Below are 16,692 nucleotides of genomic sequence, written 5' to 3'. Positions count from 1 at the left end.
TCTATTTTTTCTCACAGGTCCAGGTAGAACTATACCCCCTGAATGTAGTGGTTACCCTATGGGTGCACCCCAGCATCCCAACCCCGCAATGATATCCCACAGTGGCTCCATACTACCCAATCGCATGAATCTTCCCCCTGGATCTTTATCCCAGGTGGGCCACTCTGGTCCCTACATGGGTGCAACTGGCCCCAAGCAACCATTCTACCATTCCTCACAAGACCTAGGAATGCCTATGCGCCCAAGCCAGAGCTTGATGGGAGTGGGAGGTCCTCCAAGACAGCCTACCCACCCAGGACATGTTGTAGCTCGACCGGTGATTCCTGGACCAAGCTTGGGAGGGGGTCCAACTAACCACCTCCGGCAAGCTTTGCATCAAGGCACCACTATTCCTCCACGCATGATGTGTGCCTCTCAACAGCAACCACATTCACAAACCCAGCTGTGGCAGAGCCAACAAGGGGCACACCCACACATGGACCCTGTAAACCACCAGCACCTCTTCCCCAGTGGAGGAGCACCTCCAGGTTGTGGAGCACCTCAGTACCCACAGAGACCAGGAATGCCAGCCAACTTTGCTGCTGCTCGACCTCCGCCAAACCAGCTAGCTCCAGGCATGGTAAGCAGACACATGCAAAAGATGCCCCCTGGGCAACCTCTTCCCTCCATGAGCCAGCAGGGCCTTCGGATGCGGGGTCCTCTGACCACTTTGGACATCATGAAGCCTGGAGCTCCGGCTATGATGGACCCAGTTCATGGCATGGCACCCCCAAGCTATCCCTCAGTGGACAAACACAGTCTGACGCAAGGCTACAGTTCTGGACAAAATCCAGGAAGTAAACTAGCCTCCTATGACTATCCAGCCCAGCACCAGAGCAATGGAAGCATGACTGTAGGACCTCAAGGACCCGTGGGAGCTGGAGGAGGCGAGGTGGACTTCATAGACACTTTAGTGGGTTCCAATGATGACTGGCTCAACAACCTTAACATGATTGATGAATACCTAGAGCAGAACTCATAGGGAAAGTCAAAAAATTGCTGGGCAGCTAGAAAGCCATTGTTTGAGAAGGTACCAAACCAAGCCTGTATAACTATCCTATACAAGTGAGAATTGAAAGGTTGGAATCAGACACTGCCATGTGCCTGTAATGAAGCTGGTCACTGAGATCTGGGCTACTTTTTAACAATTTTGCAGTCATTGCTAGGGTCAGTAAACAGTGCCCCTGAAAGGCATTTATAATAGTCAACACCTAGTATGCTGGCTGCCCTAAAGTTCTCATGTCAAAGATTGCTCAAGGGTTTGCTCTCTAAATAATTGTGCTTTAACTGTCTTTAAGGACAGTTAATAATCTGCTTCCGCTGGGCTTGGACACTGTGTAATGAGCTGATCAGTGTTTTCACAGCAAAGCAAATGAGGGCATTCATTCATGAAATATAATAACCTGGTGCAGTTCACATGGTTGGACCACATCAAAAAGCTTGATGGCTTGCTTATCACCGTGGAAATACACCTGATGTAGTAATTTCTCATCTGAGCTGTTTGGTGGTATTTCAAAAGGGGCTTAATTATGTACATGGTAAACTATTTTGTAAAATATGTTTTCGTAAACTGTAACATATAAAAGGGAAGTAGACATATTTATACTTCTTTTGTGCAAATACATTCTTTAGATTTCCTTTGTAAATAATCAAAATGATAAGTATATGAAGAAGACGAAAACAATGTTGTAAAATAAAACAATTCAATTGATCTTGTAAACTCTATTGTAATTTGTAATATGCAAGACAATATTGTTAGTTTTTGCAGTAATACTATGTATTACATTGTTGAAATATTCGTTATGGTTTTGACATAACTGGACTTCTGGTACTCCTGTGTGGCTAAAGAAAATTTGTGAGGTCAATTTCTGACAGTACTTGCACTACAAAAGTCCAGTGGTCCCCTATTTGTGTCTTCTATTCCAACACATTTTGCACTAGACATTGTTCTTGTCTTTGTCATAATCTGTATCATGTGGGGATATCTGCCTGACAAAGGGGTCACATCATATAGGGATTTTATATCTTTAGGTGCAAGTGTGTACACATTACTCATCTATATGTCAACATTAGTGTATAAAATCTACACTAAGCCTATTCAAGTTTTCAGCATTTTGAAAATACTGTACCACCATCCATTATGTAAGAGATTTGCCACAAATACCACTTAAAACTGCATACACTAGCCCCAAGTGTTTTGTGCCAGAGTCCTGGGTTTCCCTTTGTTCGTGGTCTTTTGGCTAAGGGCATGAACTTTAGGCCATTCTGATTTGTGCTTTCTCTGTGATTATTCAATTTTGTCTTGTTATTTTTTAGATTGAACAATAAACTGTATAAATGCAAAAAATGGGTGATGGGTGCTTTTTCATATTGATTTCAGTTTGCAATTTTTTTTTTTTTATCCTTATTTGCACACATCCTGATTTTGATCCAAAGCTGTTAAATAGATTTTGGCTCCCTAGACGTGTTTGCTCTTCACGTAGCAAAGTAGCCACTAGAAACAAACCACAGAGTTTCATCAACAAATGAGACATGAATCAAGTGATCATAATTTAGTTTAATTGGTGATCTGAAGTGATCTATAGTGCATTATTCTTGAGTGATGCAGTTTATGTTTGGACAAGGCCATGTGTGTCCTGTTAGATCGTTAATATCATTACATTACTGCTATATCATTACTACTGATTACCCAGTCAAGTTGCCTAAATGTTACGAAGTCTGTGTACAGCATGTGAAATGTTAAAATACTGAAAGCTATAGAAGAGGCTAGAAGACTATATCAGCACTGTATTATACCTGTAAGTCTTAAGTACTCTAGTAGGCTAGACAGAGAAATGTTAATAAATGTCAAACGCCCTTATTAAATTCAGAAATACTATAAAATAAAATACCACTTATGTTAACTACTTAATATTACTTAAAAATACTACGATGTTGTTTTATTGGCATTTGCCATTTAATAAATACACTGGGGATTCTACATTATTGCTTACACCTAAAATCTATCATTTATTGATCTAATATCAAGTAAGGTGAGAAGCTTTGCTGGGTTATTATTACATCAGGATCCCAGATGACTTCAGATTCTGCATTAAAATTAAATAAGCACCTTGTTCTGTAGGTAAGAAAAAGCCTCCAATATATCCACAGCAAACAGAAACAGCATGGCCTTTTGCAGCAGCCAGGTTTCTAGGAACCTTGTTTCCTGTTCATAATATTTTATGCAGGCAGCACTGTGCTGCAGTGGGTAGCGTTGCCACCGCACACTCTCAGCAGTGGGAATGTGCCCAGTGTCCCCAGGATATGCTCTGGATCCATCATCACCTTAACAATGATGATCTACTTAAAGTATGTGTATTAACGTGTATTACAATGGAAATACGATCACAATTCAATACAATTGCAAGACCAACTATGATACACTATATGGCCAGAAGTTTATGGACACCTGACCATCATACCCATATGTACTTACCGAAGATCCCATTCCAGATTTATTCCTCCTTTGCTGTTATAATAACCTCCACTCTTCTGAAATGGCTTTCCACTAGATTTTGGCACGTGGCTGTGGGGATTTGTTCTCATTCAGCCACAAGAGCATTCGTGAGGTCAGGCACTGATGTTTTGTGAGGAGGCCTAGGGTGTAGTCAACATTTCAGTTCATCCAAAAGGTAGTTTCAGTGGGGCTGTGGTCAGGGCTCTGTTCAGGAAACTCGAGTTCTTCCACTCCAACCTTGACAAACCATTGTATTCATGGACATTACTTTGTGTACAGGGGCATTGTCATGCTGGAACAGGTTTGGTCTAGACCCCTTAATTCTAGTGGTGGAAAACTGTCATGCTACAGTATACAAGGGGCAGTGGTGGCTTGGCGGTTAAGGTTCTGGGTTACTGCTCGGAAGGTTGGGGGTTCAAGCCCCAGCACTGCCAAACTGCCACTGTTGGACCCTTGAGCAAGGCCTTTAACCCCCACAGCTCCATGGGTGCTGTATCATGGCTGACCCTGTGCTCTGACCCCAACCTCCTGACATGTTGGGACATGCGAAGAAAAAGACTGTAATGTATATGTGCAGGGCTGACCCCTGTGCTGTAATGTATATGTGACCAATAAAGACTCATTATCATTACAAAGACATTCTATACAATTGTCTGCATCCAACTTTGTGACATGAGTTTGGAGAAGATCTATGTATAATAGTGCTGAATATTTACATTTTACTGCGCTTAATTCAGCATACATTTATAGCATACATAAGAATCACACAGGACCTGCTAGTTGGTGAGATCTTCCTGATAGCATCAACATTCTGAACACTCCACTGCATCTCGCTTCTTTATTTTTGTTTAATTTGTTTCACTCTGAGGTCAAGATGATAGTTTTGCTTCCACATTGCTTGCTGATACACTGTTGCACCTGCATTTGTTTCCTCAGAGATGAGAAATGTAGATGTACAAAGAGTAATGTATGTCAAATGGGCCACAAACTATAACACTGTGACATTATTAACTGCAAACACAGTGCATTTACACGTTCAATTGCATAGTGTAGAAAGCGAGTCAAAAGCAAAGTGTTCCTTTAGTAATAACACAGCAGCTCTGCACAGCCTCATAGCTAAGACAGGAAGGAAGTCAGTAATGGCAATGAGACAGCCCATTAACACCTCTAAAATATCTTCTGATTCGTGTATATATATATATATATATATATATATATATATATATAAAGTTCGCTGTACGCTGAACTGTGCGTGAGTACAAGTGAAAGAAAGCAGGCTCAGGGTGTTGCCTGGATCCTGTGTTATTCAGGAAATTCAAAATACTTCATGGACACATATTTTAGCAGTAGTAGGGCAACTGACAGTCACTACGATTGCGTCTGTTCTCTGTGCAAGCTTAACTCAACTCTCTCTGAGACCGATAAACTACTGACTATAATGTCCTTCTGACCATTCTGTGTCTGTGTGTTTAAAGAAGCATAAGCCATAACCCACTATAGAAATCCAGTGATTTGCTTAGTGTAAAAGACTTTAATTTTATCCATCTGCTTCACATCTGAGAGAAACAAATGGACACATGGGTAAAACAGGGCATAGTGTGCTGTATAATCAGAGGAACTTAACATTTTATGGCTTCCCAGTTGTCACTTTTATGAGACCTAGTACCCTAAGGCTGTCCTCTGTTGAACCATATGCTTGAGGATGTAATGTAACGCAGGAAAGCAGAGCTCTGCTACCTTTGGTTTATGTAAACAGCAAGCAGAGTTGAATCCGGGTACATTAACTTGTTAGGAATGTAAACCATACCATGGCTTAATGGAGATATTAATAATATTAATATAATACAGCTTCATCCTGCTTTATAGAGAAAAGCTTTCATTCCAAAATGGGAGTTTTCAGGCAAGATAACCATTCACTCTTGAATATATTTCTAGTCGATATTTTGTTTCGTTATTTTAAAGGTTATACTGTGTCACATGACTTTACCAGAAAAGATTCAAGAGATATTTTGATATTATTCTCATGCCAACAATGACAAACTAGGAACTAGACCCTTAGGACTGGCCCAGCTCAACTGTAAAATTGTTTTAGTCAAAGTTCTGTGATTGTAATACTGAGAACTTCATGTAATAACACGTGTGGATAGCACAGTTCCTACATTGTTGGCCTTATGAATGGTGTACTGTCCTGAAAGAATCGCTGGTCTAGCATTCAGAAAATGTTCTGAAAGAACTGGAGCTATTAAATAATGTTGTCCCCTGTTTTATGATTTCAAATCAGATTCACTGGAATCAAAATACAAGATGCTTAGAATTAGTCATCCCATATTCATGTGGATGTTTGTGTGTTTGTTTTTTAAATAAAAAATGATAATAATAATGATAATAAATAAAATCAGGCTGTGTGAATTCAGGAGAACATATCCACTGTACTCACATAAGGTCTGGATATAACCTAGATCCAAGCTGGGTTTACTTCTCCATGGCATGTAAGGCAATCACAATATCTTACTGTTTGAACTTTGAACTGCTAGTGTAATAAAACAGGGGAATTCAGATTCAATTCTCAATAACACGACTTGAAGCAGCAGTAAGGTCTGCTTCTGAGTTTGATTTTACGCCATACTGACACTTATTTATAGTCCGAGCAAAAATCCAACTCCTTTAAATTGTCGGAGTGTCTGACTTGACAAGCAGCCAATCAGGGTGCTGAGCGCGGTCACATGACTCGGGCAGAGCGCTTCCTGCGGCGGTGTTAAACAGACTGGCCATTTCAGCAACGGACAATTACACTTATCCGGTGAGTATACGCGTTAGCAAGCGAGAATTGGTGTCCGGTTCACTCGTGTTCTTTATACGAGCTTTTATTTTATATTCTTGGCCTGCATAGTTTTGGGTCTTGATTAAATGGGCCACTTGAGAGCAGTCTTTCAGATAGGCCCCAATTATTTCCTGGTAATAACACGGTGCCTACGCGATTTTTTCTCCACCTATTTTCGGATAAACCCCGCCTCCTCGTTAACGCTTGACTAGCACTTCGCAGTTAGATGCGTGCAATTGATTGGGCAGTGAAGCAACAGCCAATCACAGTGCAGGAGGCGGGACACGACTAGCCAATCCACACTCGGAAGGCTGGGTTTGTTAGAATGCGGATGGGAAAAAACATTCCAGCACTGTTTCTTCTTCAAGCTAAACAGTCTTTCATGTCCTAACTCGGACTGTTCGCCAAACTCTGTTGACGGAACAGAGAGAAGTTGTAAAAGTTCCGTTTTTACACGTGTGCACACGTTGATGGCGTATTGATATATAATCGGGTTATTTATTATAACGTGTTAGATGGGGGTTTGAATGTTTTATTTTGAACTCCAATTTTCCATCGCATCAAAGTAGCGGCGTCTAGCTGTGTGTTTAGAGAGCTGCTTAATGTGTGTGTGAGTGTAGCTCAGTGTGAGTTACTAGTCAGGGCGAACAGAGAGACTTTCACTTTTGGATGTGTTTTTTCTCTCTTCATATTCTGGACTCATTAAAACGGTGTGTAACCACAGCTGGTTTTACTTGCCAGAGCTGCCATGCTGTTTTATTAAGTTGTTGTCCCGGAACAGAAAGTTTAGGGCTAATCCTATTCTCCTCTTTTCTCTGAGATCTCTCTACCAAGCGAGTTTTGCTCTTTTGCTAAGGAGTAATGAAAGGCATGTTTCTACTCTCGCTAACAGTTCAGTGCATAGCTTAGCTTATCTTTAGGACAAAACGAAGAAGACAACTATTTTAACCAACATCATAATTAATGGAAGGTTTTTTTCTTTGTTTATTATTATTATTAATATTATTATTATTATTATTTATTCATTTTATTTATTAATTTTTTTTTTTACAAATATGCCTTTTATTACACCAAGTTATAAATATGGTCCAATAGTGTATGAACTGTTTACCAGCACGTGCCACTCTTCTAGTGGGAAGAAAATTCCAGAAAACTCCCTTAACATCACAGCACTGACCGTTCATTTTATTTTTTATTTTGTTCAGTTGAATCGAGCTTTTTAAATATTATATGCATATTTATTGAATCAACCTATCAGAACGTTTCCCCTGAAAGCATTTACACACAAAAAAAACATTTTATGTCGTATAAACAAAGTGTTGTTCTTGTACTTTTTAAGTTACTCCCTGCTCAAAACAAAACAATAGAACCTTCCCAATAGCATGTGTAATGGTTTTACTGGTTATAATGGGAATTGGATTGGTTTTAATGGAAACTGTAATGGTCCCTGTGGTTCTCTACTGGAAATTTGTTGCCTTCATTTGGTGGCATGTTATGTCTAGTGGATACCAGTGGGGCCAGTAATGGGAATGGTTTTAATGGTTAATAGCTGGTGGTTTGTAGTGGAAAATGTTGGAATTTGTGTGATGGTTTCTAATGTTTTTTTTTCCAGCAGGATTTTAAGTAACTTCTGAAAAAGAAGCACATTTAAACTCGTTCAGTGAATCAGTAAGCTCAGTTAGAGCTGTAGATAAAAGCTATAACCACTATAACAATCACACTTAGAAGTAGTTGATGGTGATCTACACTGTTATTAAGAGCCATAATGATGCAGCTGCACACCATCATGGTGCTAAGTGATATTAATAGAGAAGTATATTATGTAATATATTTCTGAGTTTGATACACGTGTGAACAAATCTCTATCTCAGGTTCCCAGCACAAGCAGAGTTTGTATCTAGGCTTATTGGTTTGTATTAGTAGTTGACTGGCCGATGCAAAAACCAGAATAAGAATATAAACCCAACTTCATAATGAATTTTCCAATACAGGGTGTCCCAAAAGTCTCCATAAATAGGCGACTACGTTTGCCAGCACCACGTCAGTTGTGTCTCCATCGGTGGATGTTTGTGGACGTCCGCTTCTCGGTCAGTCTGCAACACTTCCAGTCTTTTTGAATTTGTGGATAAGTTTGGCAACAGCGTAGTGTGTGATGTGCTCGCCATGTTTCCTGTTAAAGTCCATCACGACATTGAGACGGCATATATATATATGCGCACTAAGTATGAAAAACTTTGGAAGACATTTTGCTAAAAAGTGTTAATTTTCTTATGTATGGAGACTCTTGGGACACGTACATGTTCAAAAGTAGCTTCATGGTATAATGCAATAACAAGCTGCTCAATCTGAATCCCACCGCCCGCTGTACTACACATCTGCAGATGCACAATCAGGCTGATGGTAGAACGTTCAGCTCAAAGGTGTCGTATACCTCTCCTGTTACACAGTACACAGCCATCTTATGGATAAGCATCTCCAGAAGAAATAAAGAAATTCGGCCTGGCTCGCATCTTTTTTTACTTGCCGTGCAAGGGGAGAACACCACAGCTCATAGCTGAAAGGTCAATTGATGACATTTTGTTGCAGGTTCAAACATGAGGTGCTCCATCAGGCACTTTATCTGGAGATGATAAGGACTGTGTCTACACAATCACCCACTCCCCGGGAATTCATAGTCTTGTTCTTTCCTTGGTCTGAATTAATGTAGTTAACTAGTACGTTAGACAGATGTAGTATTATTATTATTATTATTATTATTATTATTATTATTATTATTATTATCATTATTATTGTCCACACAGAAGTTTAATATGAACTTCTCTGCCTACCCATAAGCCTTCATAACAGCATCCATCCTCTTTTAGATCATATAATGATGGCATTACCATACCTTCTCTAATGATGTCATCATGGATAAATAACTAGTACAAGGCACTATCAGTTTCAGTCTTCTAACTTTGCATCTCAGTGTCCGAATTATCCGTATGATCTAAAATACATATATAGACAAAATGGCAGTCATGAAGTCATGTTATTACGACGTGTGCAGTGGTTTCCCTGTGAAGTAGGATAACACAATGCAGCCAGCTATTCGGTTTGGTGTCGAGTTGCTTTGGATTTGCTTTTAATTACAGACGCTGTAAGTTAAATTTAGCATGAGTGGTGACTTCAAACTTCTGGTTTTAGGCGTAGGTGAAGAGTATATACTTCTCCAGTCAGAAAGTAGCGTTAGTTGTTTCCTGTTGTTGTGTCATGCTACACTCAAGATTTGGTGTCATGTTCAAATTTCACTTCAGGACCTGTCTCACATTTACTTTTCCAATAATTCTCAATGTTTCAGTTTTGTTTTGTTTGCAAAACCATTCACTTGTTGATGTGCTTTAATAGTTTTACCTTTATATGTATTTATTTGGTAGACATGTTTTAATCCAACCCTTTTTACATTTGGGACAGGATATAATGCAAGCAGCTGAGGTGTTGCTCAAGTGTTCATTGGTGGCTCTCTTGACATTCAGACTCTCAGCTTTGACCAATGAGTTAATACGTCCACCAAAACACATTTCAGTGTGCTTTTGTGAAAAGTGCCACAAGTACACCTTTAGAAAAACGGGTGCTTTGGATGGTTAATGGTTTTAGCTTTTTTTGGAGTTATATTTGCACTCCAAATGGAACCAAATTGTATTTCACCCTGTACTAGCAAGGTGACATGTTTTGTACCTTTTATATGTGCTTAGGAAACTTTGGAACTAGTTTATGATGCATGATTAGACTTTAAAGACAATTACATTGAAGACTAAATAAAGTTACACAACATGCACTTTTCTAGGTAAAAGATACATACTAGATATTTGCCGATACAAAATTTCTCAGCCTATACGGATAACCGGTTATTCAGAGTGATATCGGCCGATACCGATAGTTCTGCCTTTTCTTTTAAATGAATAATAATTAATTCCACAATTCTGAAAGAAATACAAATAAAAACTTTTATTCTCTCCATTTCAACACACAGTTTCACAGTAACTGGTCTCATAGACAGAAAACACATTACTCTAATTAACATTAACACATGAACTAAATTCTGAAGATTAAAGTAAGATTCCGTAACTTATTGAATGTTATTAATTCATATTAACATTGACTGGATTCTTAAAAAAAAAAAAAAAAAAAGCCCTCCTGTTAGTCTCACAGTCACTCACCACAAACAAAAGCATATCACTGAACATCAAACAGGTAATATATAATATCAACTTTATATATTAACATTAACTGGATATGAAATATACTACTCTACAAATTAGGGATGTCACGAGAACCGATACTTCGGTACCAAGTTGGTACCAACATCCTTAAAACGTGATGGAACGCCTACAAGCACACGGGAAAAAACTACAGAAGATTAGCTTAGCTTAACAAGTTTAGCTCCGCCCCGACTCGTTGAGAGGAAAAGAGAGGAAAGCTAGTATCGGTTTCCGGTGTGCAACCGATGCTATCGTTCATTTCAAACAAAGCGAGGAAACACCTGGAATTTGGCGAAGCAGCTGAAAGACGGTCCTATATTATGTTTGTTTGAGGCAGCTTGCATTGTGCCCATGAAACCAGCTAACATTATGCTCCATGTAATGTTAGCAATAGCCAGTTATTTGTTAACAACGCTAACACATTGCAGTGTTATAAACTACCTCTTAATGGACCACCATGCATCGCCATTCAGCCCGTGTCCTGTCAGCTAAATGTAGCCTAATGTCACTAATAACTATTCAAATGTTCATGCTTTTGATAAATCTTTTTGGCCTGCCACCATATCAGTGAATTTAAACTAATGCTTGTATTCAGAGTATAAGGTGTGTGTGGGTGTGTGCGCGCGTGCATTTAAGAGTGCACGTCCACTCGTTATCAGACAGTGTTTGATAATTAAAATACCCCCCCTCTCTCTCTTTGCCAGCATCAGCCAGAGGAGGATGTCCTCCAGGAGAGTTTTTTAATTTTATTATTTTAATTTTATACCACACGGTGGTATCAACTTTGATATCGAGTATCATGTACTTTTGGTGGTATCGGTACCGACTACTAGATTTTCGGTATAGTTACATCCTTACATCAAATATATTTTTCTGTCATATATAATGTGTGTGTGTGTGTGTGTATATATGTGTATGTATGTATGTGTGTATGTATGTGTAATTTTTTGTCAACTCTTCTTCATTTAAATCTTTTAATGGTGTACTGGTGATTTAATTCAGCACAAGCAGTGCGGCAAAAAAAATTGACTCTACGCCGAAACTCCGGCTTCACTGCTGCAGCGTCCGGTGTGAAATTTTAGCAGTACGGAGTTACAGAGATTACAAATTGCAGTTTTGTCGTCATTCCACATAAGAGACATCATCTTTACACACAGCATGAATACAATGTGTTTTCCTGCCCTTTTAATTGACAGGATATAATTGGCCCTGATCATCGGATGTTTTTAAACTATCTATAGATTATCGGCACATCTCTAATACATACCATAAAGGTTTGCTTTTTCTGTAATTTTTTTTTCTTCTTATTTGTGAGTGTGCACAACTATGTATGGAAGAGGAACCTCTGGGACAAACTGAAACCCATTAGAGTGCTGAACCTTTTTCAAAGAGTCTAAAATAAGGAACAAATTGGTAAATCTTAATTTAGGTGTACACATTTCACACAAAAAAATCACATGCATGTAAAACAAAAGTTTTACATACAGTTTCTTTCAATAGCTGACATCCTTGCGATATGAACATTTTTATCCATTATTGCTAATCAGTAATGAGAATTTAGTCAGTAGTTTTCTGGAAAGTGGCTCATACTGATTGCTGTTTGACTCCCACCACTCCCACAAGTGATAACAGGAATTACTTTGTCTCATGGATCTTTGCACAACATTAAAAGTAACTATAAACGGTTTTTAAAAAGTATATTGTGTCGTTCATTAAATACATTAAAATTGTAAGTGTTGGCAAATGTTTGTGGTGTAAGAGGAATAAAAGACTTTGGGACATGTTTGATGTGGTAATGGAATTCCTAACACAGGTCAAAACACTCAGACTCTTCACAATCACAAGTGGAAGGACTGTAAAAATGTACTAAGTGTGTGTCTCCAACACAAGAGGGCAAATTACGCAGGTCAGGACTCTGCTATCTATCTCAACCTAAAGGTCAATGTGCACATTCTTTGTGCACATTCTTTACAGAGAAGATAGTATAGACAAAACTCTATTAAACCAGAACAAGCCCCTAAGAACAGAGGGGTTAACCCCTTCGCCTCACATACTCACAACATTGTTCTGACATGTTTACCTCACGGTTTCACTCCAATTCACACCCCTGGACCCTGGTGTCACGTCACTCTGATGTCAGAACTGTGAATCACATAGTGGGGTTTTTGATAAAACTGGTAAAAACCGCCTTAGACAAGTGATAAAATGTGACGAAAGCTCCACAGAAATTAGTTTAACAGGTTGTGTTTTTTTGCAATATGTTAATAATGTGTTGCTAATTATATTTTCTCCCAACCTCAGAACCCTTGATTTATTACTGCCTGAAGGAAAATCCCCAAATTTTCCCAAGCACTGTTGTTCAAATGTCCTGCTTGTCCAGCAGTACATGCGTCTCGTTCCTAATCGGTGACCAGAAACTGAGACTTTGTCGATATGGAGCAGTGATGTCGAATCGCTGTGAAGAGCTGAATTAAAGCAGTGTTTTATGAACATTCCTTAAATTCTGCTGTTTATTCTGGCACTGGAGTTTGATGTCTCTGGCACTATGGTTGTTGCAGTGTCATGGTTTCTGTGTTAGTCACGCTGTATGATAGAGTGGCTACTTCCCTGCTAATGTTTCACTTTTTCACAATACCGATTAATTCAGTCTATCGCTGTCTTCACGTTCATTTAAAAAATATATATTTTTATACCTGGTCCCCTGTTTGATCACCTGCCAGTTCCTACCCACCAACCAACTGTCCCATATCATGCGGCACCTATCAAGCGGGGAGAATGAACTCTGATACATGTGTCACTGAGACATGTGAAGCCAGATAACCACATGTTTTTGAACAGCTGCTTATACTGTGTCACTCTCTCAGAGGAAATCGCCATCTGCCCTCTTCCGCATACATGAGCTCATACAGAGACCATGGCCAGTTTCTGCCTCTCAAAAGGTTGATAAACACTGTGATATTTTTGGACTAGGATCGCATAGAGTGAAAATTTCAAACTGTAACACCTCTGTCTGGCTCAAACTAGAACTTGTGATTCATGGATATCAGGTATTATTGACCAAGCCACATTATTGTCAAGCCCGCCCCCCCTACCCCCCACGTCCTCTTCTCGCTGAGGGCTATATTTGGTTGTGGAGGAGATATGTAATATGTGTGGCATCAATACAAAACTTCTGTATCGTCAGAACAAGTAATGAGTCGATAATGCTCTGGTCTAGTTACATACTGGCCTAGTTATGAATCATGCGTCATATTTTTCACATTTTTATATTTTTATCTTGGGTTACATTTTGGCTCATCTGATTCGTATGTCTAAGGTTCCTCCAGCCTTGTTATGTTTGGTTTGTTTGTTTGTTTGATTGTTTTTTGTTTGTTTGTTTATGTTTTTGCAGTAGTGGTGGAAGCAGTAGTCCCAGCAATGGCTTCAGCTCCAGCTCCTATACCAAGTTACATCTCCAGTTCTCTGAAGAACAGCTCCAGCCAAAACGTGTGTGCATACTGATTTTACAGCCACTATCACCATGTTCTCTCAACTGCACAAACATAAACACTTGCTTTCTGTTGAGGTTTAGTTAGTCTTGAGTCCTCTTCATATTTCTGTGGCTCGTTTTGCAAAGCACATTTCAAAGCTGCAGGTTAAATTTGTTATCGTGTACAATGCGAACAATGACAATGGTCTTTTCTCCGTTCGGTCTGGGTGGGCTAGACTTTCTGTTTGCATTAATAATTGATGCTCTTCAGTGTCATCCTATGCTATATAGGATCCGCAGTAGCGCTATACAGAAGAGAACATGGATTACCACGTATTCATTCAGGCAGGTTTACATTTACATTACATGTAATGAAATGTCCAAAATTGCAAGCACAGTATATATACTGCTAGTTTTTTTTTTGTTGTATCCCTAAATTAGACTTTGTAGTACTGATATAGCATATATATTTTTTGTGTGAGTATTCTGAACTCCCTTGTAATCGATAAAGACAATAAATTTTAACTACATCCAGTATATCACATAGCGCATATGCTTCTCATTTACAGTAGTGGTGGGAGAATGAATGTTGGCAGCAAAATAGTAGTTGCCTAAAAAGGTTAGTCCTATCGTCTAGAATCGTAAGTTCGAATCCTGGCGATGGCGCAGCAGTGGTTGGGAGTCCTCGAGAGCAAAACTGGCCGTGCTTTCGGGGTGGGAGGGATGTCATTACTGCTTCTCTGCTGTCAATCACAGTGACACAGTGACACATGGGCATGTTTGAGCTCATGTATGATGAGGAAGGTAGACGCCGCTTTTCTCCAAGTTTGGTTCAGCTGCCTTAGGACATAACATAGGCAGCAACTGGAAAATATACGGCAGCCATTTTGTAAAATGGGTGGAGCATCTTGTGAAAGTGATTTGAATGTCCAGTGTCTTGATAATGTGATGATGCTGATGGGATTGGTCCGTGTTATTGATGCATTGACCACACCCATAGTACTCTGCATCATGCTGTCATTTTTGCCGAATCCAAATTGTCGCGATATGATGTAATTATAGTACATCTTTTACGTAGTTTTACTTACCAAGCACAATCATTTGGATATCTTGGTGAGATTCTGCTCATTCTATGTTGAGTTTTTTTTTTTTTTTTTTTTTTTTTTTTTTTTGGCGAATACACTTAAAACAGTTCGAGCCTTATGAGCGTAATAGTCAATCGATTAGTGAACAAGTTAAGATGATTTGCAAAAATGTAATACAGGTCTGGATCGTGTGACTCAAAACGTGTGAATAACAGATAGTGAAGGAAAGATGACGCAGTTGCACTTGTACAAATCACTGCAAGGTTGTTGTTATTGTTGTTGTTTTTTTTTTCTCACAATATAGAATTATAATAAACAGGTTAAAGAGTTGAATAATGTATGAAGTGATAACCCTACCGTACAGATTGGAGAACTGACTAGCAGCTCTCAATTGGAAGAATCACCTAATCAAACAATAAAACAAATGGGATTTTTAGTTAAACAGGCTTAATTGTCTTTCTACTTCATTTAACACGCCTGATTCTGCTCCTCAGCAGATTAGCAAGGCCTCCGTTGGAGTGGAAGGCATGTTGGAGTGTAGTACAAAAAAGTACAAATTTGTGCTGTATTATATTTTTAATTAGAATGGGACACATTCAGTATTACAGCTGAATAGAGCTTGTTGAACACACACACACACACACACACACACACATACGGTGGCATTGTTGGCAGACGGGGTCCTCTTGGCTGGATGTGGGGAAACGGCAGGCAGACAGGGAGTTGGCATGCTGGTACACTTTTAGCTGGACCACTGCTGGACTGTACATATGTTAGTGCTCCTCCTAACACCTGGCAGGTGAGAGTGACAGTTCTCGATAGTGCCAGGCCCGGTGTGTGTGCGTGCATGTGTGTGTCACCTCTGTTACCATCAAAAAAGCATTCATCCATTTCTCTCTCTACCTCTCTCTCTGACCACACTTTTTCCCCCCTTATTCTCTTTTTCCTCTTGTACAGTGCATCGAGCTTTTTTCCACGTGCACTTTTACATGAGGAATTTAAGTGAAAATCTACCCCCCCCCCCCCCCTTGTGTTTCAGTACTACTGAGGCCCCATTCACACTTGATATTAACATCTGTATTAGGTTCTTGTCTTACTTGTGGACGGTGCTAAATACAGGTGCTAGCAGGGTCAAGTGACACTTGCTAAACGCATGTGACCACTTAATATTTGTAGTGTAAACAGTGATGTGTCCTGTAATTCCCTGACAACATAAACAAGTGACCAGGGTTGCAAAGTTCACGGTTTTTCAGGCAGTACTGACCTATTTTAAACTGTCCAGCTATGCTATTGATGCACATAACGTGCTAAATTTGTCTGTGGCTTGATTTTGTTTCGTTTTTGTGGGTGGTTTTCTGCAGCATAGGCATCTTGAATAGCCTACATCATATTAATTAAACCTCATTAATTATTACTTAAATATTCAAGCATGCACCTGCTATATTGCGACTCTTCTCAGCATGAGCTCTGCTTGTTATTCTGAATGGAGACTTTGTGTGTCAGTAAATTGTTCTCTTGCTCTCAAAGCTATTCTTTATTTA

At 39.4% G+C, this 16,692-nt stretch overlaps 2 protein-coding genes across 4 annotated transcripts in view; both read left to right on the top strand.

Moving 5' to 3' along the window:
* si:ch73-211e3.1 (mastermind-like domain-containing protein 1) overlaps nucleotides 1–2,421 on the top strand; it is an 83,104-nt gene extending 80,683 nt beyond the window's left edge. The window contains exon 5 of the mRNA XM_017471722.3: nucleotides 18–2,421. Coding sequence (XP_017327211.1) covers nucleotides 18–1,021 — 1,004 coding nt within the window. The 3' untranslated portion in view covers nucleotides 1,022–2,421. The remainder of the gene's footprint in view (nucleotides 1–17) is intronic.
* A 3,824-nt stretch (nucleotides 2,422–6,245) lies between these two features.
* mtm1 (myotubularin 1) overlaps nucleotides 6,246–16,692 on the top strand; it is a 33,760-nt gene continuing 23,313 nt past the window's right edge. The window contains exons 1-2 of one of the 3 annotated variants that reach the window (XM_017471732.3): nucleotides 6,246–6,335; nucleotides 13,992–14,083. In XM_017471732.3, coding sequence (XP_017327221.1) covers nucleotides 14,015–14,083 — 69 coding nt within the window. In that variant the 5' untranslated portion in view covers nucleotides 6,246–6,335; nucleotides 13,992–14,014. Of the gene's footprint in view, nucleotides 6,336–13,988; nucleotides 14,084–16,692 lie in introns of all 3 variants that reach the window. The other 2 variants (XM_017471731.3, XM_053681333.1) reach the window with 2 other exon arrangements.

Source organism: Ictalurus punctatus, chromosome 7, assembly GCF_001660625.3.
Source record: "Ictalurus punctatus breed USDA103 chromosome 7, Coco_2.0, whole genome shotgun sequence".
In the NCBI taxonomy this organism is placed as follows: Eukaryota; Metazoa; Chordata; class Actinopteri; order Siluriformes; family Ictaluridae; genus Ictalurus; species Ictalurus punctatus.
This window is presented reverse-complemented; position numbering and strand designations above follow the sequence as displayed.